This window comes from Aedes albopictus, chromosome 1 (assembly GCF_035046485.1).
Source record: "Aedes albopictus strain Foshan chromosome 1, AalbF5, whole genome shotgun sequence".
NCBI lineage: Eukaryota > Metazoa > Arthropoda > Insecta > Diptera > Culicidae > Aedes > Aedes albopictus.
The window spans coordinates 108,357,150-108,379,730 of NC_085136.1; the positions used below are offsets into that span (position 1 = coordinate 108,357,150).

Sequence of the window (22,581 nt, forward strand, 5' to 3'; positions counted from 1 at the left end):
AAATAAAAATGTTCGACGCTTCAATCGATTTTTGGGGGTGGAAATAAACGTTGTCCTTGGAGAGGTTATAAGAAATCAGTTCTAGCCTTTAAGTGGATTAAATTTATAATCCAAAATGCTTCCTCAATATCTAAATTCACAATTTTATCGCTAGTACTTACATAATACACCATAAAAACGTGTTAAAACTTTTTGGCCATGAATTGTACCCTGTTACTCCAGTGTGCGGCGGTGCGCGGAGAAAAGTCCCGAAAAAGCTACAAAATAAACAACATCACAAGATAGGAGGTAGGTAGGTATACACATCCATCCATAGAGAGCGGAAAACGGATGATGATGACCGTGCTGCGCACGGTTGGTTCCAAGCCAATTTCGCGAATCTCCAAGCTCAGTCTGATCGCAGAAATCGACGCGAACGGGTGGTGCAGTAAAACCCCTAATAAGTAAGACACCAAAAGTCGGTCGTTCGTTGGTGGTAGAAAGTATCGCGGTTTCGCACTAGTAATTTAGGAAATTTGACAGTATTCCACACGGTTTTTTTGATTGACAAGTGAGGTATAGGCCGTCGTACACGTACCCACCGGTTTGAGGAGGATCTGAAGGAAAAACACACAGCACACAGCACCCTACACACAGAGGATGGCGGTAATTTGGATTTGTCACACGCACAATTTGTTTCTGTTTCTTTCGACGGCTGGTGATTTTAGTTACAGTTAATTAGATATCGAATGATCAAAATGAACGTCAACAATGAAGAATATAGATTACAGATATGATAATACACATATCAGGTTTTCAAGAAAGAAAAGCTTAGATATTGCGCACCACTGGACTACGCACTCTTCATAAGTGCGAAAACGTGAATCATAGTGTATGATAACATCAAATCGAGTTGGTGTCTTCAGCGCATTATTTCTTCGATCTCTGAAGAATATGCGTGCTAAAGACACTTGATTCATTTACTGCAATTGCACACTTTAATTTACGTTTTCGCACTTGAGAAAATTTTCTGTGATAGTCTAGATGTGCACATTATGTGCATGTTAATTAAATTGCATCAGAATTTTAAATTTTGAATTAATGGTTCTCATACCAAAACGGTAGTTAAACAAGAACATATTGAACATTTAATTCTTACAGCTAGGGCACTGTTCTCAAATTTTGAATTTATATTTGAACTTAATATTTTCTTCTTCATGGGGAGTTTTACAGGTAACCCCAATCCAAGGTGCCAGGCGACCCGTGCTGAGGGATGAATGTTTGAGGGGGTTTAAAATATGTGGAGCCCGTAGCGTGGGTAGATCGTCCTATTTTTCTATTTTAGAATATGTGATCTGGTAATTCAAGGAATCATAGTATTTAGTCCTTGCTACTGGTATCTTGGTGGTTTCCAGTTTTCGAATTAAACTAAGGTAACCAACTTTACTTTGTAAGTAGTTAAAAACCTCCCCATCCGAGGCTAAACTTAATGCAAAGGAAATCAAATTGGGTTAGGAATCAATGAATGTACTAACTCTTCAAAGACTGGTAAGTGACTTTTAACTAACTTATAACTGAACACATGTTCCATTGGAATGATATTGCTGCTAATTTTAAAACCCGGGTACTAAACTTCCTAGGCGCTGTCCATAAACTACGTAGACTCGTTTTTGGGCATCTCATAGCCCCCCCCCCTCCCCCCTCGTAGACTTTTGTTCATACAAAATTTCCGAAATTTGTATGGACCGTAGACTTTGGACAGGCCCCTACTGGAGATAATTTAGCAGCAAAACAAGGGTGATGCTAGGTTTCCGATGCATGGCCAATATCAGTGCTCATGTTTTGTTTTCTAAGATAACAAAACAAAAACTTTATCAAAATCGATACTTTATTGCCCTTTAATGGCAATTGAGTAATGCGACATGCACTACACTAAGGATACGGGTAATGTCACGATAGATCTAAAAACTGGTCGCAGTGACATACCTGAACAGAAAAATAAAATGCCTAAAACTTGATCATGTAATTTGTCGAATAAATTTGGTAGAGACAGTTTTGAAGCCAATCAACAAAAAAATGGCCTCAAAAGGTTTCAGAAACTCTTCAGAAAGAAGAGATCAAAGCTGACCAAAATAGCAAACTTTCGCTTATGACTCAAATAAAACAAGATGTTAAAATAAAAGAAAAAAAAAATACAAGTAGGTGCTGTCTTACCAAAACAGCAGCTTTTGTGTCACCATTTAAGAGGTACATGAGTGTATTATCTTTGAGTTTATTGTTGTTAGCTACCTTTTCATTCGAGGCTCATTGTTCTGAAAAGGTTAGTTGGGTATCCTTTCTACTAGTTCAGAGATATCACATGTGAAAACATGTCTTTATTTTAGAGACGATTGGCATTCTCTAGAGTCCCTGAACTACAGTTACTTCAGTGACCTCAACTATTTTCCAAGACCACTATCATGGAAATCAAAGAAATTTCTCTAGAGATATCTGGATAAAAGCATTGGAAAATTTCTGTGGAAATAAGGCGCTGTCCATGAACTACGTAGACTCAATTTTGGCCTCAAATTTTCGAAATTTGTATGGAGCGTAGACTTTGGCCTGACCCCCCGTCCCCCCTATAAGTCTACGTAGTTTATGAACAAGCCCTAATAGAGCAAATCCTATTTGAATTCTATACTGAATTAGCCACCAGCTGCTGGTGGCTAGGCATGCGGAGTGCGTGAGTAAGTCTCGACTTCATACAAATAATTCATTCTCACTTGTAATTATCATTACCTGTTCTGTGGTTTGGTTGGTTAAAGCGCCAGTCTATCGATTACGGAGTCGTGGGTTAGAATCCCACCAGAACGCGATTTTTTACCAAATTTATCTATCAATTTGTCAATTTGCAACATTGTGTGCCTTCTAATTGCAATTTTTTTTTCAGTATACCTTGTTGTCAGTTTTATTTCTCTGTTGTATGTAGGTACGATTTTAACTTGTGTTCACTTTTGTGGGCTTCGTAGCTGTGCGGTTAGTGGCTCCAGCCGTATAGGCGTTTGGTAAGCCTCGGAGTGTGGGTTTGATTCCCGTTTCTGTCGGTGAAAAACGGAAAATTCTCCACTGGACCACTGAATGTTTCGTTTGTTGTCCGTTGTCTTATGTTTATGATCGTTCAGTCTGTGCAACCTCTGGTTGAAGACGGTGTAGTGTCTCTTTGATTATTTTCCTAATTTAAATAAGCATTTATAGGGCTCAGAAGCCATAGTGACTGAACTGGTTACCCAAGTAACACCGAAAACATGTGTTATTACAGTGATATAAGTGTATTAGGAAACATATTATATTAGTATTACGCTTTAATTAAGTAAGCCGCTGACAAACAGCAAAAACAATATCATAGATTTCACCAAGCATGAAATGAGCACATTTTACTAAAATATAACATTATTGGAGCCTCGTTCAAATCAATCACGGAAGCAATAATGTTTGTATTCGATAACAACATTTCATTTGAGTATGCCGAATTTCCATAATTGTAGTACAAATAAATAAAATGCGGGCTTTCTGCATGGACAGTTTTCATGGACCAATTTTTAAGGTTTGAAGTTATTAACCTTAATGTTGAAATTTGTTGAATCAAAATTGTGTCAAGCAATTTTACAGAGGTTCACTCAGTACTGATTTTTCAGAAATTCTTTTGGAAATATTTGGATTGGTACTCAGGTTATCAGCAAAACGTGTTTTAAAGTGATCGATTTGACCCTGGTTTACGGTACTGATGTTTTGTGGCTTCTCAGTGTTGACAAAATCAAAACGTGGTAATTTTATTTCATCCAACGTTTTGGTCCGCTTGGGACCTTCTTCAGGGACTCAATAATTACAGTGTCCACGGCCAGTGTGGTTCGGCAGAACCTGTAACTGTCGCATGTATCGAGTGTTCCTGCACAACCCTAGCCAAATCGGATGCCCTATTTTGGATTTCTGAGAATATTTGCATTCATTTTCTAATAAAAAAAACTTTGCTTCTATGATGCTTCGTTCTTGAGTTATGATTCTTCAAAGTACATAAGTAGTGTCAGGGGAAAACAAAAAAAATCCACCTGAGTTTTCCGGAAAAATAGGCGACCCTGAATTTTTTTCAATTTTTTTTGTTCATATATCTATTAGCCCTGCCAGTGGAGAAAGTTTCATGAAAATCTGAGACCCTCCGGCCCAAACCCGTACGGTAATAAAAAAATGTCCAGGTACAGTGACCCCACAATTTATGAATCGGCAAAAATGACCACAGTTTATGGATCACTCATTTGATCAACATGGTGATCCGTAAATAGTGTACAAAATTAAGGTTATGAAAAGTTATGAAAAGCACCCTCGATATCTAAGAAAAAACCCCAAGGAAGATTGCTTTTGAATGAATGCTCTCTCGATATCGTAAACAACTTTGTGTAAAAGAGGCACAGTGTATTTTCCAGATTGGTAAGCATGTTGATTCACATAAAGAAGTACGTTGGCCAGATGAACACTTCGGATGTGATGATCGACAATGCATTCTGGGCATTTTTTGAAGAATAGATTTTAAATTGATTAGATCTGAAATATAATGTAACAACTTTTGTTCTATACATCGATATCTCCTTAGCTCAAACGTCCATATCCTGTGTTTACTTAGTCTGGCGCCAATTTGAAACAACATTTATAAATAGGCTCCCACGCAAATTTTTCTTATCGAAAATATTCAATTCGAAGCTAATCTGACCTAGATCTTCCACCATAAGCATAGCAAAACAGGCCAATATAAACAGTACACGAGCGCTTCATGTTCATCCCCCTCCTCCCCATTAGCTGCCCCTCCGGCATCAAATTAGAATATTAGAACGATCAACAAATATCGCCTCTCCCCACCTTCTTATTTCGAGTCCGACGTGCAAGTGACTTTTGTCATTTCTCATTAGCGTGATTTCGAGCAGCAGGCTTCTTATGAAAACCAGACACCTGTCGATTGTGATCATTCCACTTCTCAACGAGAGGGTTGTGTTATTTTTTTTTCTGTAGGCGCGCTTGTTTGTTGATCCGTTGAGATGAAAATTGAAAATATTACACCAGCCAGGATCCTATGACATCACAGCAACAGAGGCGCCAAATGATCAACATGTGTTTCCATCCGTATAAAGTGCTTCTCTAACTGTTACCCTTAAAGCATTTTCGAGTTAAAAATACAGATCCCAAGAAGTGATGCCCATTTTTTTACCTCGTACCAGCTATGCTTATAAGCAGAAGTTGAATGATCGATGGGGCAATTAGGGGATCGTTAAGAAATGCTCTTATTGTTAATGTTTAATGAGTTTTAATATTTTAAAATAGACGAATCAATGACGAACGAGTTTGCAAGGTATGAATGAAAAGTGGGCGCGCTCGATAATTAGGTCTGAAACAGGCGGTTTGTTGGTGAATGGTCTTTTGAACTCATAATCGAAACGGTAAACGCGCGGGTATTACGCAATACCATGCTCAGGGGGACGGGTTCAATTCCCAGTCGGGTCAGGATAGTAATTACTGTATGAACATTGAACACAGATAAAAGTAAGGAAGAGTACACGTTGTCTAAACTTCCAGTATTGTGAATTTACATGATATATCTGTGGATCTTATTAGCAGGTTTGCTTATATCCTAATGAGTCTGCTTCGGATGTACTGTCAATTTTGATGATTCAGGAACCTTCTAAGGTTCCAAGAATCACCGCATTCAAGATGCTGTTTAGGTCCTTCTTCAATTCCAGCTCATCTAGGGATCTTAGGAGAGATTTAGGGACGACTCCGGTTGCAGAGAGGACAACCGGAACTATAAGGACGTCCTTCATGTGACACATCTGCTTCAACTCCTCCGCTAGGTCACGGTACTTGGAAATCTTGCCGAAGAACGTTGATTGTACATTATGGTCGATGTCGACGAGAGTTACACGCTTCATCCTTTTGTCATGAACCACAATATCTGGCCGGTTCGCACGAATAAAGATGTCCGTAATACAGCTTTATGCAACTATTTTCCAGAACCCGGTCCATCTGTTATTTGTAGTAGGGTACACATCTGTCAACCAAGTTTAAGCAAGCTGTTGATGCGCAATCTTGACAACTACGTTGTGATGATCGAGTTAGGCTGATCCAGTTAACACTGAACAGCCTGCAACGACATGCTCGATCGTTTCCCCTACCTACTGAATTGCACTTTCTACAGCGGTCCTCCACGTCTTCGTGCAGTATGTACCGTCGATAGTTCTTCGTCGCAATTACCCGGTCCTGGATGGCTACCATGAAACCTTCTGTTTCCGAGAAGAGGTCCTCCCGCACCAGCCACGCGTTCGACGCCGCCTTATCGATGTGCTCGAGCTCCAGTTGATGGGGGTGCGTCCCATGCAACTCCTTCTGCTTCCACACTACGATCATCTCGTCAAAGGTCTTGATGTCGCAATTCATCTGGTAATCCTCCTGCGCCAGATGCAGGGCGCTGTAAGCGTGGTCTTTTTCACATATAGTGCGGTACATTTCATGACAGTTCTGGCTTTCTACGAAATATGACCACAACTGCTGGATCTGAGAGACACATAGTGCCTGGATATTGGTGACGCCTCTTCGTTCTACTGCGCGTGGCAAGGTGGCTCTCTCGATGGATGACTTTGGATGGCGCATGCGGTGCTTAGTGAACACCACTCGTACTCGTACCACCCCAAAGCTGTAGGTCAACAGGGGCAGAGTAAATGTGTTGATCGCTTTCACATTGTTGCTGGCTGTCAGAAAGTTTCTCAGAACACAGTTGACACAATGCAAGAACTTGTCCTGCTGTTCCTTCTTGATAGCTGTGTTGCGAATACCTCTAAGTTGCAGGAAGTCGAGGTATTTGTACGCTTCACCTTCAATCGTATTCCGAATCTCCTCCTGTCCATTGACGCTGAAACAGCTGACGTCTACTACTTAACCCCGGTGAAGATGGACTGACTGGCATTTGTCAATTCCAAACTCCATCCGAATGTTGTTGCTGAACACCGTCACAACCTGCAACAGTTGATGCAGCCTCTGTACTGATCCCGCAAACAGCTTCAGGTCGTCCATAAAGAAGGCGTGGGTTTTTTTTTTCAATAATCTTTTTTAGTATCTCAATCAATTTTTACATTCTTCAACTTAATCTAGGTGTTCTGTGTATTATAACACACTATCATCCTAATTTGGTGAAATAAATTTAAGCTATTATCAATACTAACCAATAACATATTACATTTCATTTGCTGTAGCAGTTAAGATTTTTTGCAGGCTTTATTTTTCACCTGCATGTCAGAAATACATTTTTTCAACTTATCCTAACCCCAACCTAACTTAAACTAATTATACAAAGAACTAATCGTAGCAATAGAAGACTGCAACGATTTTTGACGAAAGTTGGCAATGATTTTAGTTGACATCTGTTCCAATGTTTCAATATTAGAAATTTGATGCAACTCATTAGTGCTATACCAGGGAGGTACCTTCAGAATCATTTTCAAAATTTTATTTTGAATCCTCTGAAGTTGCTTCTTTCTGGTATTGCAACAGCTCGACCATATTGGGACAGCGTACAACATGGCCGGTCTGAAAATTTGTTTATAAATCAAAAATTTGTTTTTGCGACAAAGTTTTGATTTTCTATTAATAAGTGGGTATAAACACTTAATGTATTTATTGCACTTAGTTTGAATACTTTCTATGTGGTTTTTAAAAGTTAAGTTTTTATCTAGTAAGAGCCCTAGATACTTAACTTCTTCCGACCAATTTATTGGAGTTCCCCTCATAGTGACAACATGTCTACTTGAGGGTTTCAAATAAAGAGCTCTTGGCTTATGTGGGAATATGATAAGTTGAGTTTTGGAAGCATTTGGAGAAATCTTCCATTTTTGCAAATAAGAAGAAAAAATATCTAAACTTTTTTGCAATCTACTACAAATGACACGCAAACTTCGCCCCTTGGCTGAGATACCTGTGTCATCTGCAAATAGCGATTTTTGACATCCCTGTGGCAAATCAGGTAAGTCGGAGGTAAAAATATTGTACAAGATTGCTATGCTGCCTTGTGGAACACCAGCTCTTACAGGTAATCTATCTGACTTAGAATGTTGATAGTTTACCTGAAGTGTTCGATCTAATAAATAGTTTTGAATAATTTTAATAATATATAGTGGAAAATTAAAATGTTTCAATTTTACGATCAAGCCTTCGTGCCAAACACTATCGAATGCTTTTTCCATGTCAAGAAGTGCTACGCCAGTAGAGTAACCTTCAGATTTATTGGAACGAATGAAATTCGTTACCCGTAAAAGTTGATGAGTAGTCGAATGTCCATGGCGGAATCCAAACTGCTCATTGGCAAAAATAGAATTTTCATCAATATGAATCATCATTCTATTTAAAATAAGCTTTTCAAAAAGTTTACTGATAGATGACAGTAAGCTAATTGGACGATAACTAGAAGCTTCGGCAGGATTTTTGTCAGGCTTCAAAATTGGAACAACTTTAGCATATTTCCATTTTTCAGGAAAATATGCTAACTGAAAACATTTGTTGTATATATTAACTAAAAATGATAAGCAACTTTCTGGAAGTTTTTTGATGAGAATATAGAAAATTCCGTCATCACCCGGAGCTTTCATATTCTTAAACTTCTTTATAATAGATCTCACTTCGTCCAAATCAGTGCCCAATGAATTGTCGAAAATGTTCTCATGATTGAGAATGTTTTCGAATTCGCGGGCAACCTGATGTTCTATTGGACTAGTGAGACCTATACTGAAATTATGCGCACTTTCAAACTGTTTGGCAAGTTTTTGTGCTTTTTCAGAATTAGTTAATAATATTTTGTTATCCTCTTTCAGCGCAGGAATAGGCTTCTGAGGTTTTTTCAATTTTTTTGTCAATTTCCAAAACGGCTTAGAGCCGAGGTTTAATTGAGAAACTTTATTTGCAAAATTTTTGTTTCTCAATTCGGTGAAACGTTTTTTAATTTCCTTCTGAAGATCCTGCCAGATTACTTTCAAAGCAGGATCTCGAGTTCGTTGGAATTGTCTTCTTCTCACGTTTTTAAGACGGATCAGAAGTTTCAGATCGTCGTCAATAATAACTGAGTCGAATTTGACTTCACACTTTGGTATTGATGCGCTTCTAGCTTCGACTATAGTACTAGTCAAAGTTTCGAGGGCGTTGTCAATATCAAAATGTGTTTCCAATGAAACATTAACATCTAAATGGCTATCGATGTATGTTTTATATGTATCCCAGTCAGCTCTGTGATAATTGAAAGTAGAGCTGATGGGATTAAAAATCGCTTCATGGGAAATTTGAAATGTTACAGGAAGATGGTCAGAATCAAAGTCAGCATGAGTAATCAATTGGCTACAATGCTGACTTGAGTCAGTTAAGACCAAATCAATTGTTGAGGGATTTCTAGCAGAAGAAAAACAAGTGGGGCTATCGGGATACAGAATAGAAAAATATCCTGAAGAGCACTGATCAAATAAAATCCTGCCGTTTGCATTGGACTGAAGATTATTCCACGAACGGTGTTTCGCATTAAAATCACCAATTATGAAAAATTTGGACCTGTTGCGAGTTAATTTTCGCAAATCAGATTTAAGAAAATCTATTTGCTGGCCAGTGCATTGAAAAGGCAAGTAGGCCGCAATGAAAGTATGTTTACCAAAGTTTGTTTCAACAGAAACACCCAAAGTTTCAAAAACTTTGGTTTCGAATGATGAAAAAATTTGGTGCTTGATGCGCCTGTGAATGATGATAGAAACTCCACCACATGCTCCATCTAGGCGATCATTTCTATAAATAAAATAGTTTGGGTTTCGTTTGATTGAAGACCCAGGTTTTAGATAAGTTTCAGTAATAACTGCAATATGCACATTATTAACTGTTAAAAAATGGAATAGCTCATCCTCCTTGCCATTTAGAGAACGAGCATTCCAATTTAAAATGTTTAAAAATTTATTTGGATCCATTACCAAAACGTAATCCAATTACTATTTTATTTGTAAATTTAACTCCAACCTGGACTGCTTCAGCCATAGTTTGAGTTTTGAACATTGCATCAATCATTTGTTGCAATTGTTCAGATAAAAAGTCAAAATCGGAAGCAGACATACCTGAATCACGTGCATTTTCCGAATTTGATGTTTGGTGATAGGAATTATTTGAATTTTGCTTACCCTCAGCCACATGGGCATAGGTAGCTCGATTCGTTTGAACAAAATTAGAAATATTACTCACTCCACTGCTGGAGGGTAGATTATTTGCTCGAAGGTTTGTTTGGTGGTTAACTACCTCCGGCGAATAGGTACGAGCGGTATGAAAATTATTCAACCGATCGTTGATGGAAGAATTTGTGTTGTTAGAAATTCTACCTGCAGAGTTTCGGGTACGACTAGCGTTCCCATTCATCTGCCGGGCACGTGATTCGACAACTTTTTTGCGGATAGGGCAATCCCAAAAGTTTGACTTATGGTTGCCACCGCAATTCGTACATTTAATTTTTCTGGTATCTTCCCTTACCGGACAGTCGTCCTTGGCGTGAGAAGAACCTCCACAAATCATGCATTTAGCGTCCATGTGGCAATGTTTCGTGCCGTGCCCCCAACCTTGGCACTGACGGCACTGAGTTGGGTTCTGGAAATTTCCCCCAGGCTTACGAAAATGTTCCCCTGGTCACTTGGGCAAGAAACATTTTCTTCGCCTTTTCCAAATATTTCAAGTTATTTAGATCACTTTTGTTGAAGTGAACTAAATAAAATTGTTGGGAGATACCCTGCCGAGGATTCTCATTTTTATTACTTGGACTGGAGTGAATCCAAGTAATAAGTTGAGTTCAGTTTTGATCTCATCAGGTGATTTGTCATCACTAGAGAGACCTTTTAATACGACTTTGAACAAGCGTGCAGACCTGTCGTCGTATGTGAAAAATTTATGCTTCTTCTCAGTAAGGTACTTGAGAAGAAGATCCCGATCTTTCAGGGTTTCCGGCAATACGCGGCAGTCTCCTTTCCTGGCAATTTGGAAGGAAACCTTGATTCCCCTTATGGAGTTCAAGATCTCCTGCCTAAAACCAGCAAATTCACAGACGCTGACCACGATTGGCGGCACCCGTTGTTTTTTAGCAGAAATTGAAGTACCTGGGCTAGAGGCATCCTCAATTTGCTGTTCCGAAAAATTGTTCAGCGTTTCATATGGATTACTCATTTCAACGAAATTTTCATCCGAAACAATTGTTTTAGTAGAAGGAAGCGGAGAAGCTGAAAGTTCTCCTTTCCTTCTAACTTTGCCACGTTTAGCGACAGTTTTGAAACTGACTTTTTTGGAAGGAAGCGGTGAATTCAAGGATTCACCCTTCCTTTTGTTCGATGATGCAACCATGATTTAATTAGAAGCGACCTTCCAGGAGGTTTTTTCCCTAATCGGTGTCCAAGTAGGATTACCACCGTTTCACGGAATTTGACTTCCGTAAACGGGTCCAACGAATAATCGAAGGCACGGGTCCAGGCAAGGATCGAAAAGGAATCAGTAGGTATAAATTTAGCGCTGAAAAGTGCTATTGTGGGTAGTACTGAGAAGTACTGTTGAATTGCTTTAGGTAGTAAAACTTCCTGCAGCAGAGAGAGCTTACGTCCGCACAGCACAAGAGTACGATGCGAACTGAAGAAGGTGTGGGTTATTCTTGTACTCTTCCCCCCACTTTTCAGTTCAGCCACAGTTGCATCGGTTGAGTGCTCTGCTGAGGGGGTTCATCGCAAGGCAGAACCATAGCGGACTAAAGGTATCGCCTGCAAATATCCCCCTCCTGATGCTGAGAGTTCTGGACCGCAACACAACTGTTCCGTTGGTAATTTGTAGCGACACATCCCCATCCCGTATTGCATCAGCCTGATGACGTTCCCGTTTACCTTGTACAACTAGTAGTACATACCTTAATAAGGTACGAGTGCGGTGCTGAGTCGTACGCCTTCTTGTAGTCGATGTACGCCATGCTCAGTTTCCTCTGTTTTTCGGTGGCTTAACCCACAATGACTGCATCTGATCACCTGATCTTTGCAGACTTGCGACACGACACCCTTTTTGTTCCTCGTTCACCACGTTAGTGTCATCGCAGTAGGCTATGACAGCACTTTGTACAGATTCGAAATTCACGTTATTGGCCTGTACTTTTCTGGATAAGCTGTGTTTTGGTCCTTCGGCAGAAGATAAGTGATACCCTTGGTAATGAACTCTGGTAGCTCCGTGGGATCTTCTAGCACCATATCCTGGACGGTAACTGCGACCACGGTCATGTCTTCAACTACATTACACTGTTGCTCTTCTTCTGCCAACCACATCTCATCGTCGCTGTGCTAGACAGCGTTCTCCCATTAGATTGATTCAGAACTGTGTGACGTCTCCAATTTTCGGAATGCCTTGTCCATAACCAGGCTCGCCGTTTCGGATGCAGTTGTAGAACTCCCTTTCGTTAATGTTGAACATCCGGATTTGTTCATTCTGCTTCGAATATTCTCCATAACACCGCAATCGTTTCGCAAGAGCACTCAACCGCTGTACAGGGTGTCGAATATACAAGTAATAATTAAATAGTTTTGTTGAAACATACTGCAGCAGATTTGCTTCAGTGTATGGATAGCAACAAACTTGAATGAGCTGGGATGATGGGTTCTGCAATCAGGTACATGACTCGAAGCGAATGCAGTACGCAGAAGCTTTGAGTCATGTACCTGATTGCAGAACCCATCATCCCTGCTCGCCTGCTCATTCAAGTTTGTTGCTATCCATACACTGAACCAAATCTGCTGCTGTATGTTTCAACAAAACTATTTAATTTATACTTGTATATTCTACACAGGGATGTCGGGGATCTCCGTAATGTTGACTTCCTTGAAGAAATTGCAATCATTGGAGCATTTTTTAATGAACCTTTGGAAAAATTCGTTGTAGAATACTTTAGGAACCTCAGATGGAGTTCTTGATAGAGTTCTTGAAGGTTTTTTGAGGGGAGTTGCTAAAGAAATCATTGGAGAAATTAATAGAAGAATCATTGGAGGAACTTTTACCGACTCTTCGCAGCCTCAGAATACCATCTTCGAATAAGTGTAATGAGTTTTGTACCTTTTAATTCCGCTCTATTTTGCTTATCCTTTGACAACTATGCGTATTTCGACTACCACTAGTAATTTTCCTCAGTGTCAGTTGTCCACTGTGGATAACTGATGCTGAAGAATATTACAAGTGGTAGTCGAAATACGCGTATCTGTCAAAGGATAAGCAATAGAGCGGAATTAAAAAAATACAAAACTGATTACATTCATTCGAATTGGAGGTACTGTTCTAGAAATCCTTAGAAAACATCTTGAATGAGTTTTTGAATGCACCTCTTGAGGGTTTTTTGAAGAAATTACCTTATGATTACTTCGAAGAATTCGCTACTGAATTCATGCAGATGCCAAATTCAAGAATAAACTACTGTAGGAATCGTTGAAGGAGTTTGGAGGACCTTTTGCATACTTGATCAAGTTACTTAAGTAATCCTTGTTGGAATTCTTGAAGAAATCGCTGGAAGAACTTCCAGAACATCTTTGGTGAAATTTCTGAACAAGTACTTGGATGAATTCCCAAAGGAGAAAATTTTAAAGATTTTTTAAACTAAGTTCTTGATTGAAAACTTGAAGCAATATAGCAAATGATCCATGAAGATATTTCAAAGTTTCCTCAAAATAAACCTTTGTAGAGGTTTCCTAAGATAATCATAATTGCGTAGTTAAAAAAATCACTCAAAAGAACCCTTGGAGGAATTACTGGAGGAGTTACTTATGGATTTGCTGGAGGAATTTCTTATGAATTCCGTGGAAGAAATATAAAAAAATCTAGCGTAAAATATATGTTGAATTTCTTGGAGGAATCCTGGGATAAATTTGCGGGAACCTTTGATAGACATCCTAGTGGAATCGTTGGGGAAATTCATAAAAAAATATACTAATTAATAAGGAATCCTTGGACTTCCTACAGGAATCGTAGAAATTTCAGAAAAAAAAACCTTTCAGGAATCGCTGAAGGAACACTTGGGAAAATTTCTTTGAGCACTCTTGAAAAAGTACCTGAGCGTTTGCCTGGAAGATCAGCAGCAAGATTCCGAGTATTGTAGAGCAAAGTCTCGTAAAAATCTTTCGAGAAATCCCAAGTGAAATCTCAAGAGCTACCAGATAAATCCTTGAAAAACTCCAGAAGCAATCCCTAAAAGTACTTCCAATAATAAAAAGTCAATAATTATAATAATTCTGTGCAGCCCTCATAATAAATAGATCTTAGTGATATGTTCATTTGATGTACATGGCATTTTCAAATTTATAACTGAGCTTGGTATAATGTGGATATAAAGAAGAACAAAATACATTTGAGTCTTGTTATAAGTAGTTCTGGCACACTTTTATATGTAGGTAACTTTTGTGTGCCTGCATACAAAGAAAGAGAGTTTTTCAAAACCAATATTGTGCATAAGTAAATGTTATAATGAAGGTGACTATGGTAACGGTGGTCAAGGGGCGTTTATAGGAGGTCTTAGGGTCGTCTCAGGGGATTGCAGGGAAACTCAGAGATGCTTCAGGGCGTCTTAAGGGCTTTTTAGGCAGTCTCAGGGCGTCTCAGGAGGCCTTAGGGGCGCTTCAAAGGGTCTCAATGTGTTCCAAGGAAGTTCCACAGGGTTTCATGGGTATTTCAGTGGGTTTCAGTGAGTCTCATGAGGAACCTGGAAGTCTAAGGGGTGTTTCAGGGTAGTTCTAAGGGATCTACACACTCAATCTTGAAATGCCAGTTCGGTAACTTTTTTTTGACAAATTCAAAACAGCAGAACTTTCTCAAAAACTTCGGTAATCGATTTTACTGAGGTTCAGGACACCAACTGCCAAAAACTCACTCAAAAAGTAAACGATCCATTTTTACTGCATTCAGCTGTTCTATTTTCGTTCATAAATTACCGAAGTTGGTATTCAAAATTAAGTTTGTAGGGTGCTACAAAGGATCTCAGGGGCGTTCCATGGGACTTTAAGGGGTGATAGGTGTTCTCAAATGCGCGAGTCTCAGGGGCTTTTCATGGAGTCCCAGAGGGTTCTGTGTTTTGTAAGGGGTGCTTCAGTAGGTCTTGAGAGTTTAAAGGGACTTAGGAGCATGTAAAGGGGTTTTAGGGGTGCTTCAAGGTGTTCCAAGGGGCCTCAGGGAGCTGCCAGTTGGTCACCGGGGCATTACAGGAGGTCACTGGGGCGTTATAGGAGGTCTCAGAGACACTTTAGGGGATTCAGGGGGCTCCAGGGAGTACATGGAGGTCTCATGAATGTTTCAAGGATTCTTAAGGGGTACCTGGAGGTTTCAGGGGCGTTTCAGGGGCGTTTCAGTGGGTCTAACGGGGTTCCAGTGGGGGCTCCAGAGGGTCTATGGGACTATAAAAACGCTCATGAAACCCCCGTAATCCCTTCGAAATACCCATGAACGATCTTAAATTGCTGAAACTTGTTCAGAAAAACCATTGAAACGGCCCCGAAATCTCCATGATTCCATGGAAACGCTCTTAAAATCTCCGTAATTCTTTTCTCCCTGACACCCTTTGAAACACTCTAAAAAGGTTTCTGGAACCCCCTGAAACCACCCTGAAAACCTCTCGAAGCGTTCCTGAAATACCTGGAGTATCCTGAAACTCTTTGTATGCCTTTAAACAGAGTCTGGAGTGTCTTGAAACATCTCTGAAAACCTCAGTCGAAATCCTTATAAACGCCAACGAAACCTGTCAAAACGCTCTTAAAAGGCTCCTGAAATCCCCCCGAAACAACCCCGCGAAACGACCCTGAAGCCCCATGAAACCCCCTTTTTTGGGCTTTCTAGGAACTTACTGGAAACCCTCAATCCCAAATGTCCAGGAGCAGGACCTGTTTTCGCGAACTAGAACCTGACTTACCTTATGCACAAAAATCCCTCTTTTTATGCCCTTATTAATGTATGCACCTCCAGCCAACGGCACAAAAGAGGGTCCAGTGTACATAATCTATTCCTTCAAGTCACTTGCAAATTGTTTCAGGGGACGGAGACAAGTAACGATGGATCACTTCTGAACTCCAGATATTAATCCAAAAAATTCTCGTCTCCCACACTTCCACAGCCCCGCAACAAGGAACAGGAACAGGAGGTCCTGGAATGGATCAGCGCAGTGCTGGGTGAGAAACTGCCACCGGGTGCCTACGAGGATGTCCTCAAGGACGGCGTCGTCCTGTGCAAACTGGCTAACAAGCTGGTACCGGGTTCGGTCAAGAAGATCCAGGAACGTGGCACCAACTTCCAGCTGATGGAGAACGTCCAGCGATTCCAGGCCGCCATCAAAAAGTACGGCGTACCGGAGGAGGAGATTTTCCAGACGGCGGATCTGTTCGAACGCCGCAACATCCCCCAGGTGACGCTGTGCCTGTACTCGCTGGGACGGATTGTAAGTTTTGTAGAGCTTGGCAATCGATTAGAATGCTGTAACATTTTTTCGTGGTTCTAGACCCAGAAACACCCAGAGTACAACGGACCGACCCTCGGACCGAAGATGGCCGAAAAGAACGAGCGTACCTTCACCGAGGAGCAGCTGCGGGCCAACGAGGGTCAGTTGAATCTACAGATGGGCTACAACAAGGGAGCGTCCCAGTCCGGACACGGTGGATTCGGCAACACGCGTCACATGTAGAAGGACGCAACGTTTAAAAAATTCATTCACTCATCAACATGCTCGCGTGCTTGCTCCAACAAGCTGTGTCAAAGTACTACCTAGTGTTTCGCTATTTTCGAAACCTGCTTGAGATTCATTCATTCACTCTTCAACCTATAAGATGTACTTTTAGTTTTGTTATAGCTACAGTGCTGGACAAAATTTTTGCAACAAAATCGATTTTTCAGTCATTGCGTCCAATGGACAACAATGTATTTGCTATTTGAAGAACATTTTGTCTATATAATCGATTCTGTTGCAAATTTATTGACCAAAGCTGTATTTCGGTACGTACGAAACCAAGGCATAACGGCAACATTTTAACGCGTCCGTTGGATGGAACAACTTTCTGGACGTGAGCTCATTTGATCGTTCCGCACCGTGGCCGCTGCTGCTAGCTGTTGCTGCGGCTCGTCTCGAGGGCACACTCTCTCTCTTTCTACTTTTAGGATTATATTTATTTTTCCAAAAAGAAAAAAATAGAAAAGCATCTTAAATTCCCGCGAAGGTTGCGGTTGGGGAAAACACAGCTATCCGACAGAGACGAACCAGTAGCGGCAATTTTGCAGTCACTGCTATTTATAGTGCGCGCCCATACTCAGAACACACCGGACGACGAACGGACGAAAAATGGTTGTTGCCATTTTGATGGACACCCACGCAGGAGCAGCGATTTGTAGCTTCGAATAAGTCAGGGAAAAATTCTAGAAGAAATTATAGAAATACACAGCAAGCACATAAGTAGGTGTTTATAATGGCTTGGCTCGTGTCGTCGTCTTGTCGGTCATCGCTTGAATGCATTTTCTTTCGCTGATGTCCCCAATAATCGTGTCTCCGGTCAGTTTAGTTGCGTCAAGCTAAAACAGCAACAGCCGCAGCACTAGCAGCAGCAGCACCCCAGTCAGTGACATATGATTGCCGTTGCGTCAGGTTTACTTTTACTTTCTAAGAATTAGCTCATTATTATTTATTTGCACTCTTTCTATTTGGGAAGCAATAAAATAAGAACAGAATTGTATCTTTGGCTTGTTTGCAAAGAATGAAACGAAAGAAAGCTATCAGCTAGGCCGTTGATGATTTCGATCTCAAACCTGCTCTTCCTGACTGATCAAATATGCAACTCATTTTGTTTTGGAATTCATTACTTCTATATTTTTTGTGGCAATATCATCGTTGTTTTTATGCAATTTTCGTTGATTTTTCAAAGATCTTCATAGTGATTCTTCAAGAACATATTTCAGAAGGGTTACTATGAAGCAGTAATTGTATAAGTGATTCCTTCGGTAATTTCGTGGCCAGAATGGCCATTGGCAATTTATTTGCAAATTCCTCAGATTTTTGTTGGCAAATTATTTAGAAATTCCTTTAAAAATTTCAAATAAATTTTTGTTATTTCTTTTAGTTATTTCAGAAATTTCGTAGAAAATTCAGTTGAAATTGACTGCAGCATTTTTTTTATTGTTTTGACATTTCCTTTGGGAATTTCTACTACAATAACTGGATATTGCATCGGAAACTTTTCCTTCAGTAATTAGTTGGCAATTCCGTTAAAATTGACTTCGGCCCTGTGCGCCGCCGCGCCACGCCGCCGCCGCGCCACGCCGCCGCCTCGCCACGCCGCCGCCGCCGACACGTTTTGCCCCACGCCGACGCTGACCGTAATATCGGCGGCGCGCCATACGCCGATGTTTGTCACGCCGCCGATTTTCATTATTCACGCCGGTGATCAGTACACGAAAAAAATTTGTTTACATTGTGCGGCTCCGTGGTCGTGCGGCTAGGGTCACCAAGCTCTTAGTCGCATCGTGCTGAGGAGTGCGGGTTCGATTCCCGCCGCAGCTGTCAGGAAAAGTTTTCGGCTGTGCCACTGGGCGTTGCATGCTAGTCCGTTGTCTAGTGTCGTGCTTCCTTCAAAGAGCGAAAAGCTCACTGGAAGCATTGAACGTGTCCGTGTCTTTTTTTTTTTTTTTAAGTTGAGATTAAATACTAAAATTCTTTCGAAGATTCCTCTAAAATTCCAATCGAATAATTCTTCAGAAGTTCCTTTAGAGATCTCTTCAGGAGTTTCTTCAAAGATCTCTCCAGTAGTTCCTTCAGATATTCAGGGCTGCCTCTAGGGGTTTCAATTTGCATTTTTTTTTTCAGAAGATGTTTCAGGAAGATCTCGACAGAAGTACCTACCAAGGATGCCTCCTAGAAATACATCCAAGATTCATCCCGAAGATTCACCAGGGGTTCCCATAGGAGATCCTTCAGAGATTAGTCAGAGAGTTTCTCCAGGGATTTCTTCTGAAATTTCTTCAGGAATTCTTACGGGAGTTTCTTCGAGATTAGTCGAGATTAGTTCCAAGAAATTCCTCTAGGAGATCTTTCAGGGATTCCTCCAGAATTCCAGCACCGGGTCCCCTGGCGATCCGTGTTCTTCAGAAATCACTACAGGAGTTCCATCAAGGATTCCATCAGGAAATCCCTCCTGGAATGTTTTCAACAATCCCTCCTGAACTTTCAGGGATTCCTCTCGGTATGCCTCATGGAAATTTTTCAGAAATTCTTTCATGAGTTCTTTAGGGATTTATCTAGGAGTTTCTTCAGATATTCCTACAGAATTTCCTCCACAGATTATTTCATGAGCATTTTCGAGGATTCATGCAGTATAGTAGTTCTTTCAAGGAATGCTCCAGAAGTTCCTTCGGTGACCTCTTCAGGAGTTCTTTCAGGGATCTCCCCAACAATTCCAGGAGGATTCAGGGATGTCTCCAGGTGTTCATTAGGAATTCCTTCAAAGGTTCTCTAAGCTATTTCAACAGAAGTTCGCTCCGGTATTCTTTCAGAAACCCCTTCAGAGATTCTTTCAGGAGGGTTCATAGATGCCTCCTGGAGATCCATCAAGAGTTCCGTTAGAAGTTCTTTCAGAGATTCTAACAAACGGCCCTAGAAATTAGTCTAAGAGTTCCTGCAGGGATTTCTTCTGAAGTTCATTTGACTTTGTAATGGCTTTTCTAGTCTTGACAAATTTCAAATACAGCTATTCAATCTTGTCCGACGTTTCGGTTACATTTGGTACCTTTCTCAGGGTCTCAATTATTGCCGATTTTTCGTCCAGTTTTGTTCTGTCGAACAATGGTTGCCGAACGGATTGAGTTTTCTCTCACAGCAGTTAACGATTTTTGGATTCGACTGCGATAGAATTTCACTTTGAAATGGCATTTCTGACTCCTCCTGACAATCATTCGGGAATTCCTCCTGGAAATCCTGCAAGGATCCCTCTACCCAGAAAGATTCACTCGGGAGATTCCGCTGAAAATCCTTCAAGAATTCCACTTGGAAATTCTTCGGAGATTGCAACCGGAATTCTTTCTCGGATTTCCCCTCGGCATTCCTGCAACAATTTCTCCTGTAATTTCTTCGGGGATTTCTCTTGGACTTCCTTCGATCATTCCTCCTGAAATTCCTACGGGAACTCCTCCTGAAATTTATTTAGAGATTTTTCAAAGAAATCATTCGAAAATTTCTACTGGAATATTTTGAGGATTCCCCTTGGAATTCCTGCGGAGATTTTTCCTAGATTTCCTTCAGGGTTTCCTCCTAGACCTCCTGAAATTCTTTCAAGGATTCCTCCTGATATTCCGTCGTGGATTCCTTTAGGGATTCCTTCGGAATTCCTTCTGGAATTTCTTCAAAGATACAACTTATACATCCTTCTTGGAATTCTTCCGCGGATTCCTCGTACAATTTCTTCGGGAGTCTTTCCTAGAGTTCCTTCAGAAAATCTTCCTTAAATTCCTTTGTAGATTTCTTCTGGAATTCCTTCGACGATTCGTCCTAGACTTACTTCATGAATTCCACCAGAATTGATGATTCCTCTTAGAACTCCTTTGGAGACTCCTCCTGGATTTCCTCATGGAATTCCTCCAGCAGTCCTCCTGGAATTCCTTCGATAATTTCTCCTAAAATTCATTCGAGATTCCTCCTGGAATTAATTTGGAGATTCCTTCTAAAGTTCCTTCGGGATGCCTTCGGGAATTCCTTCAGGATTTACTCCTGGAATTCCTGTGGGTATTCCTCTTAGAAATCCATCGAAGATTTCGGTTTTAGATCCTTCTGGAGTTCTTCGGGGATTTCTCATAGAATTCCTCCAGAGATTCCTCAAAAAGCTCCTTCGGAAATTCCTCCTGAACTTCTTTCAGGGATTCCTCCTTTAATTCCTCCGGAGATTTCTCCTAGAGTTCCTTCGGAGATTCCTTCTAGAATTCCTTAGAAGATTCCTCCTAGAATTCTTCATTGAATTCTTTCGGATATTTCTCCTAGAATTCCTTAAGAGATTCCTCCTAGAGTTGCTTCTGGGATTTCTCCTGTAATTTCTTCGGAGTTTCCTCTTGGAATTCCTTTGGAGCTTTTCCTTCCAATTTCTTCGGAAATTCCTCATGGAATTCGTCCTAGAATTTCTTCGGGGTTTCCTTCTGAAATTCCTTCGGTGAGTCTTCCTAGAATTCCTTCGGAGATTTCTCCTTCCTGAGTTCTCCTGGAATTCTTTCGGGGATACCTCTTGGAATTCCTTCGGTCCTCTTAGATTTTTCTTAGGAATTTCTCCCGGAATTTATTCAGAGATTTCTCCTGGATATATTTCGTTGGTCCGTCCTCAAATTTTTTTGGGGATTATTTCTTGAATCCTCCTTGAAATTCCCACTGAAATTATTTTAAGGATTTTTGCTGGAATTTCTTTGGTGTACTGCTTGAATTCCTTTGAGATACGGGCTGGTATTTTTTCGGGATTTTCTCTTGGAATTCCTGCGGGAATTCCTCACAGAGTTCTTTCGGGGATTTCTTCAGGGATTCCTCCTGTACTTCCTTCGGGGTTTCCTCTTGAAACTCCTTCGAGGATTCCGCTTGGAGTGCCTTCGGATATTCCTTAAAGGGGTTCCCCTGGGATCCCTGCAGGGATTTCATCTGGAATTCCGTTGGGTATACCTCCTGGACTTCATTCGGAGATTTCTTCTGGCATTCCTTCTGGAATTCCTTCGGGGATTTCTCCTGAATTTTCTTCGAGGATTCCTCCTAAAATTCCATCGTGGATTGCTCCTGGACTTTTTTCAGAGATTCCTCCTGGACTTTAACAAGGATTCCTCCAGATTGTTTTCCAGAGATTTCTCTTGGAATTCCTTTGAGATTTCCTCCTAGAATTCCTTTTGGGGTTTCACTTCAAATTTCTTCAGAGATTTTTCCTGGAACTCCTACGAGGATTCCTGGTGGAATTCCTTCGGGAATTCCTCCTAGAAATCCCTCAGGGATTCTTCCTGGAACTCCTTCAGAGATTCCTCTTGCATATTTTTCGTTGATTCCTTCTAGAAATCCTTAGGGGATTCTTTCTCGAATTCACTTTGGAATTCCTACTGGAATAATTTCGAGGATTCTTTCTGCGATTCCTGTTTGGGGATTACTGCTTGAATCTGCTTGGAACTCGTGCTGGAATTATTTTGGGATGTCCTTGTACAAATATTGCGGGAATTTCTTTTAGAACTATTTCAGGGCTCCCTTATGGAATTCCTACGAGCATTCCTCCTTGAATTCTTTCTGGGATTACTCCTAAAATTCCTCTGAGGATTCCTTCTAAAATTCCTCCGTGGATTCCTGCTGGAATTCTTCTAGGGAATCCTCTAGGAATTTCTTCAGGAATTCTTCATAAGTTCTCTAAGAGAGATTCTTGAACTACATATCAGTGATTCCAGCATAAGTTCCTTAAGGGCTTCATACAGCAGTTCTTACAGGGATTATCCCAGAAGTTTCTTCATGGATTCCTCCAGGAGATTCTTTAGGGCTCCTCCTGGAATTCT

General features: G+C 40.7%; 1 protein-coding gene across 1 annotated transcript; it reads left to right on the top strand.

Moving 5' to 3' along the window:
• The first annotated feature begins 373 nt into the window (after positions 1-373).
• Positions 374-17,768, top strand: LOC109432989 (myophilin). Its single transcript, XM_019709361.3, has 3 exons — positions 374-645; positions 16,166-16,486; positions 16,547-17,768. Exons 1-3 carry the CDS (start codon positions 640-642, stop codon positions 16,727-16,729), a joined length of 510 nt encoding a protein of 169 aa, XP_019564906.1. The 5' UTR covers positions 374-639; the 3' UTR covers positions 16,730-17,768.
• Positions 17,769-22,581: the final 4,813 nt, after the last annotated feature.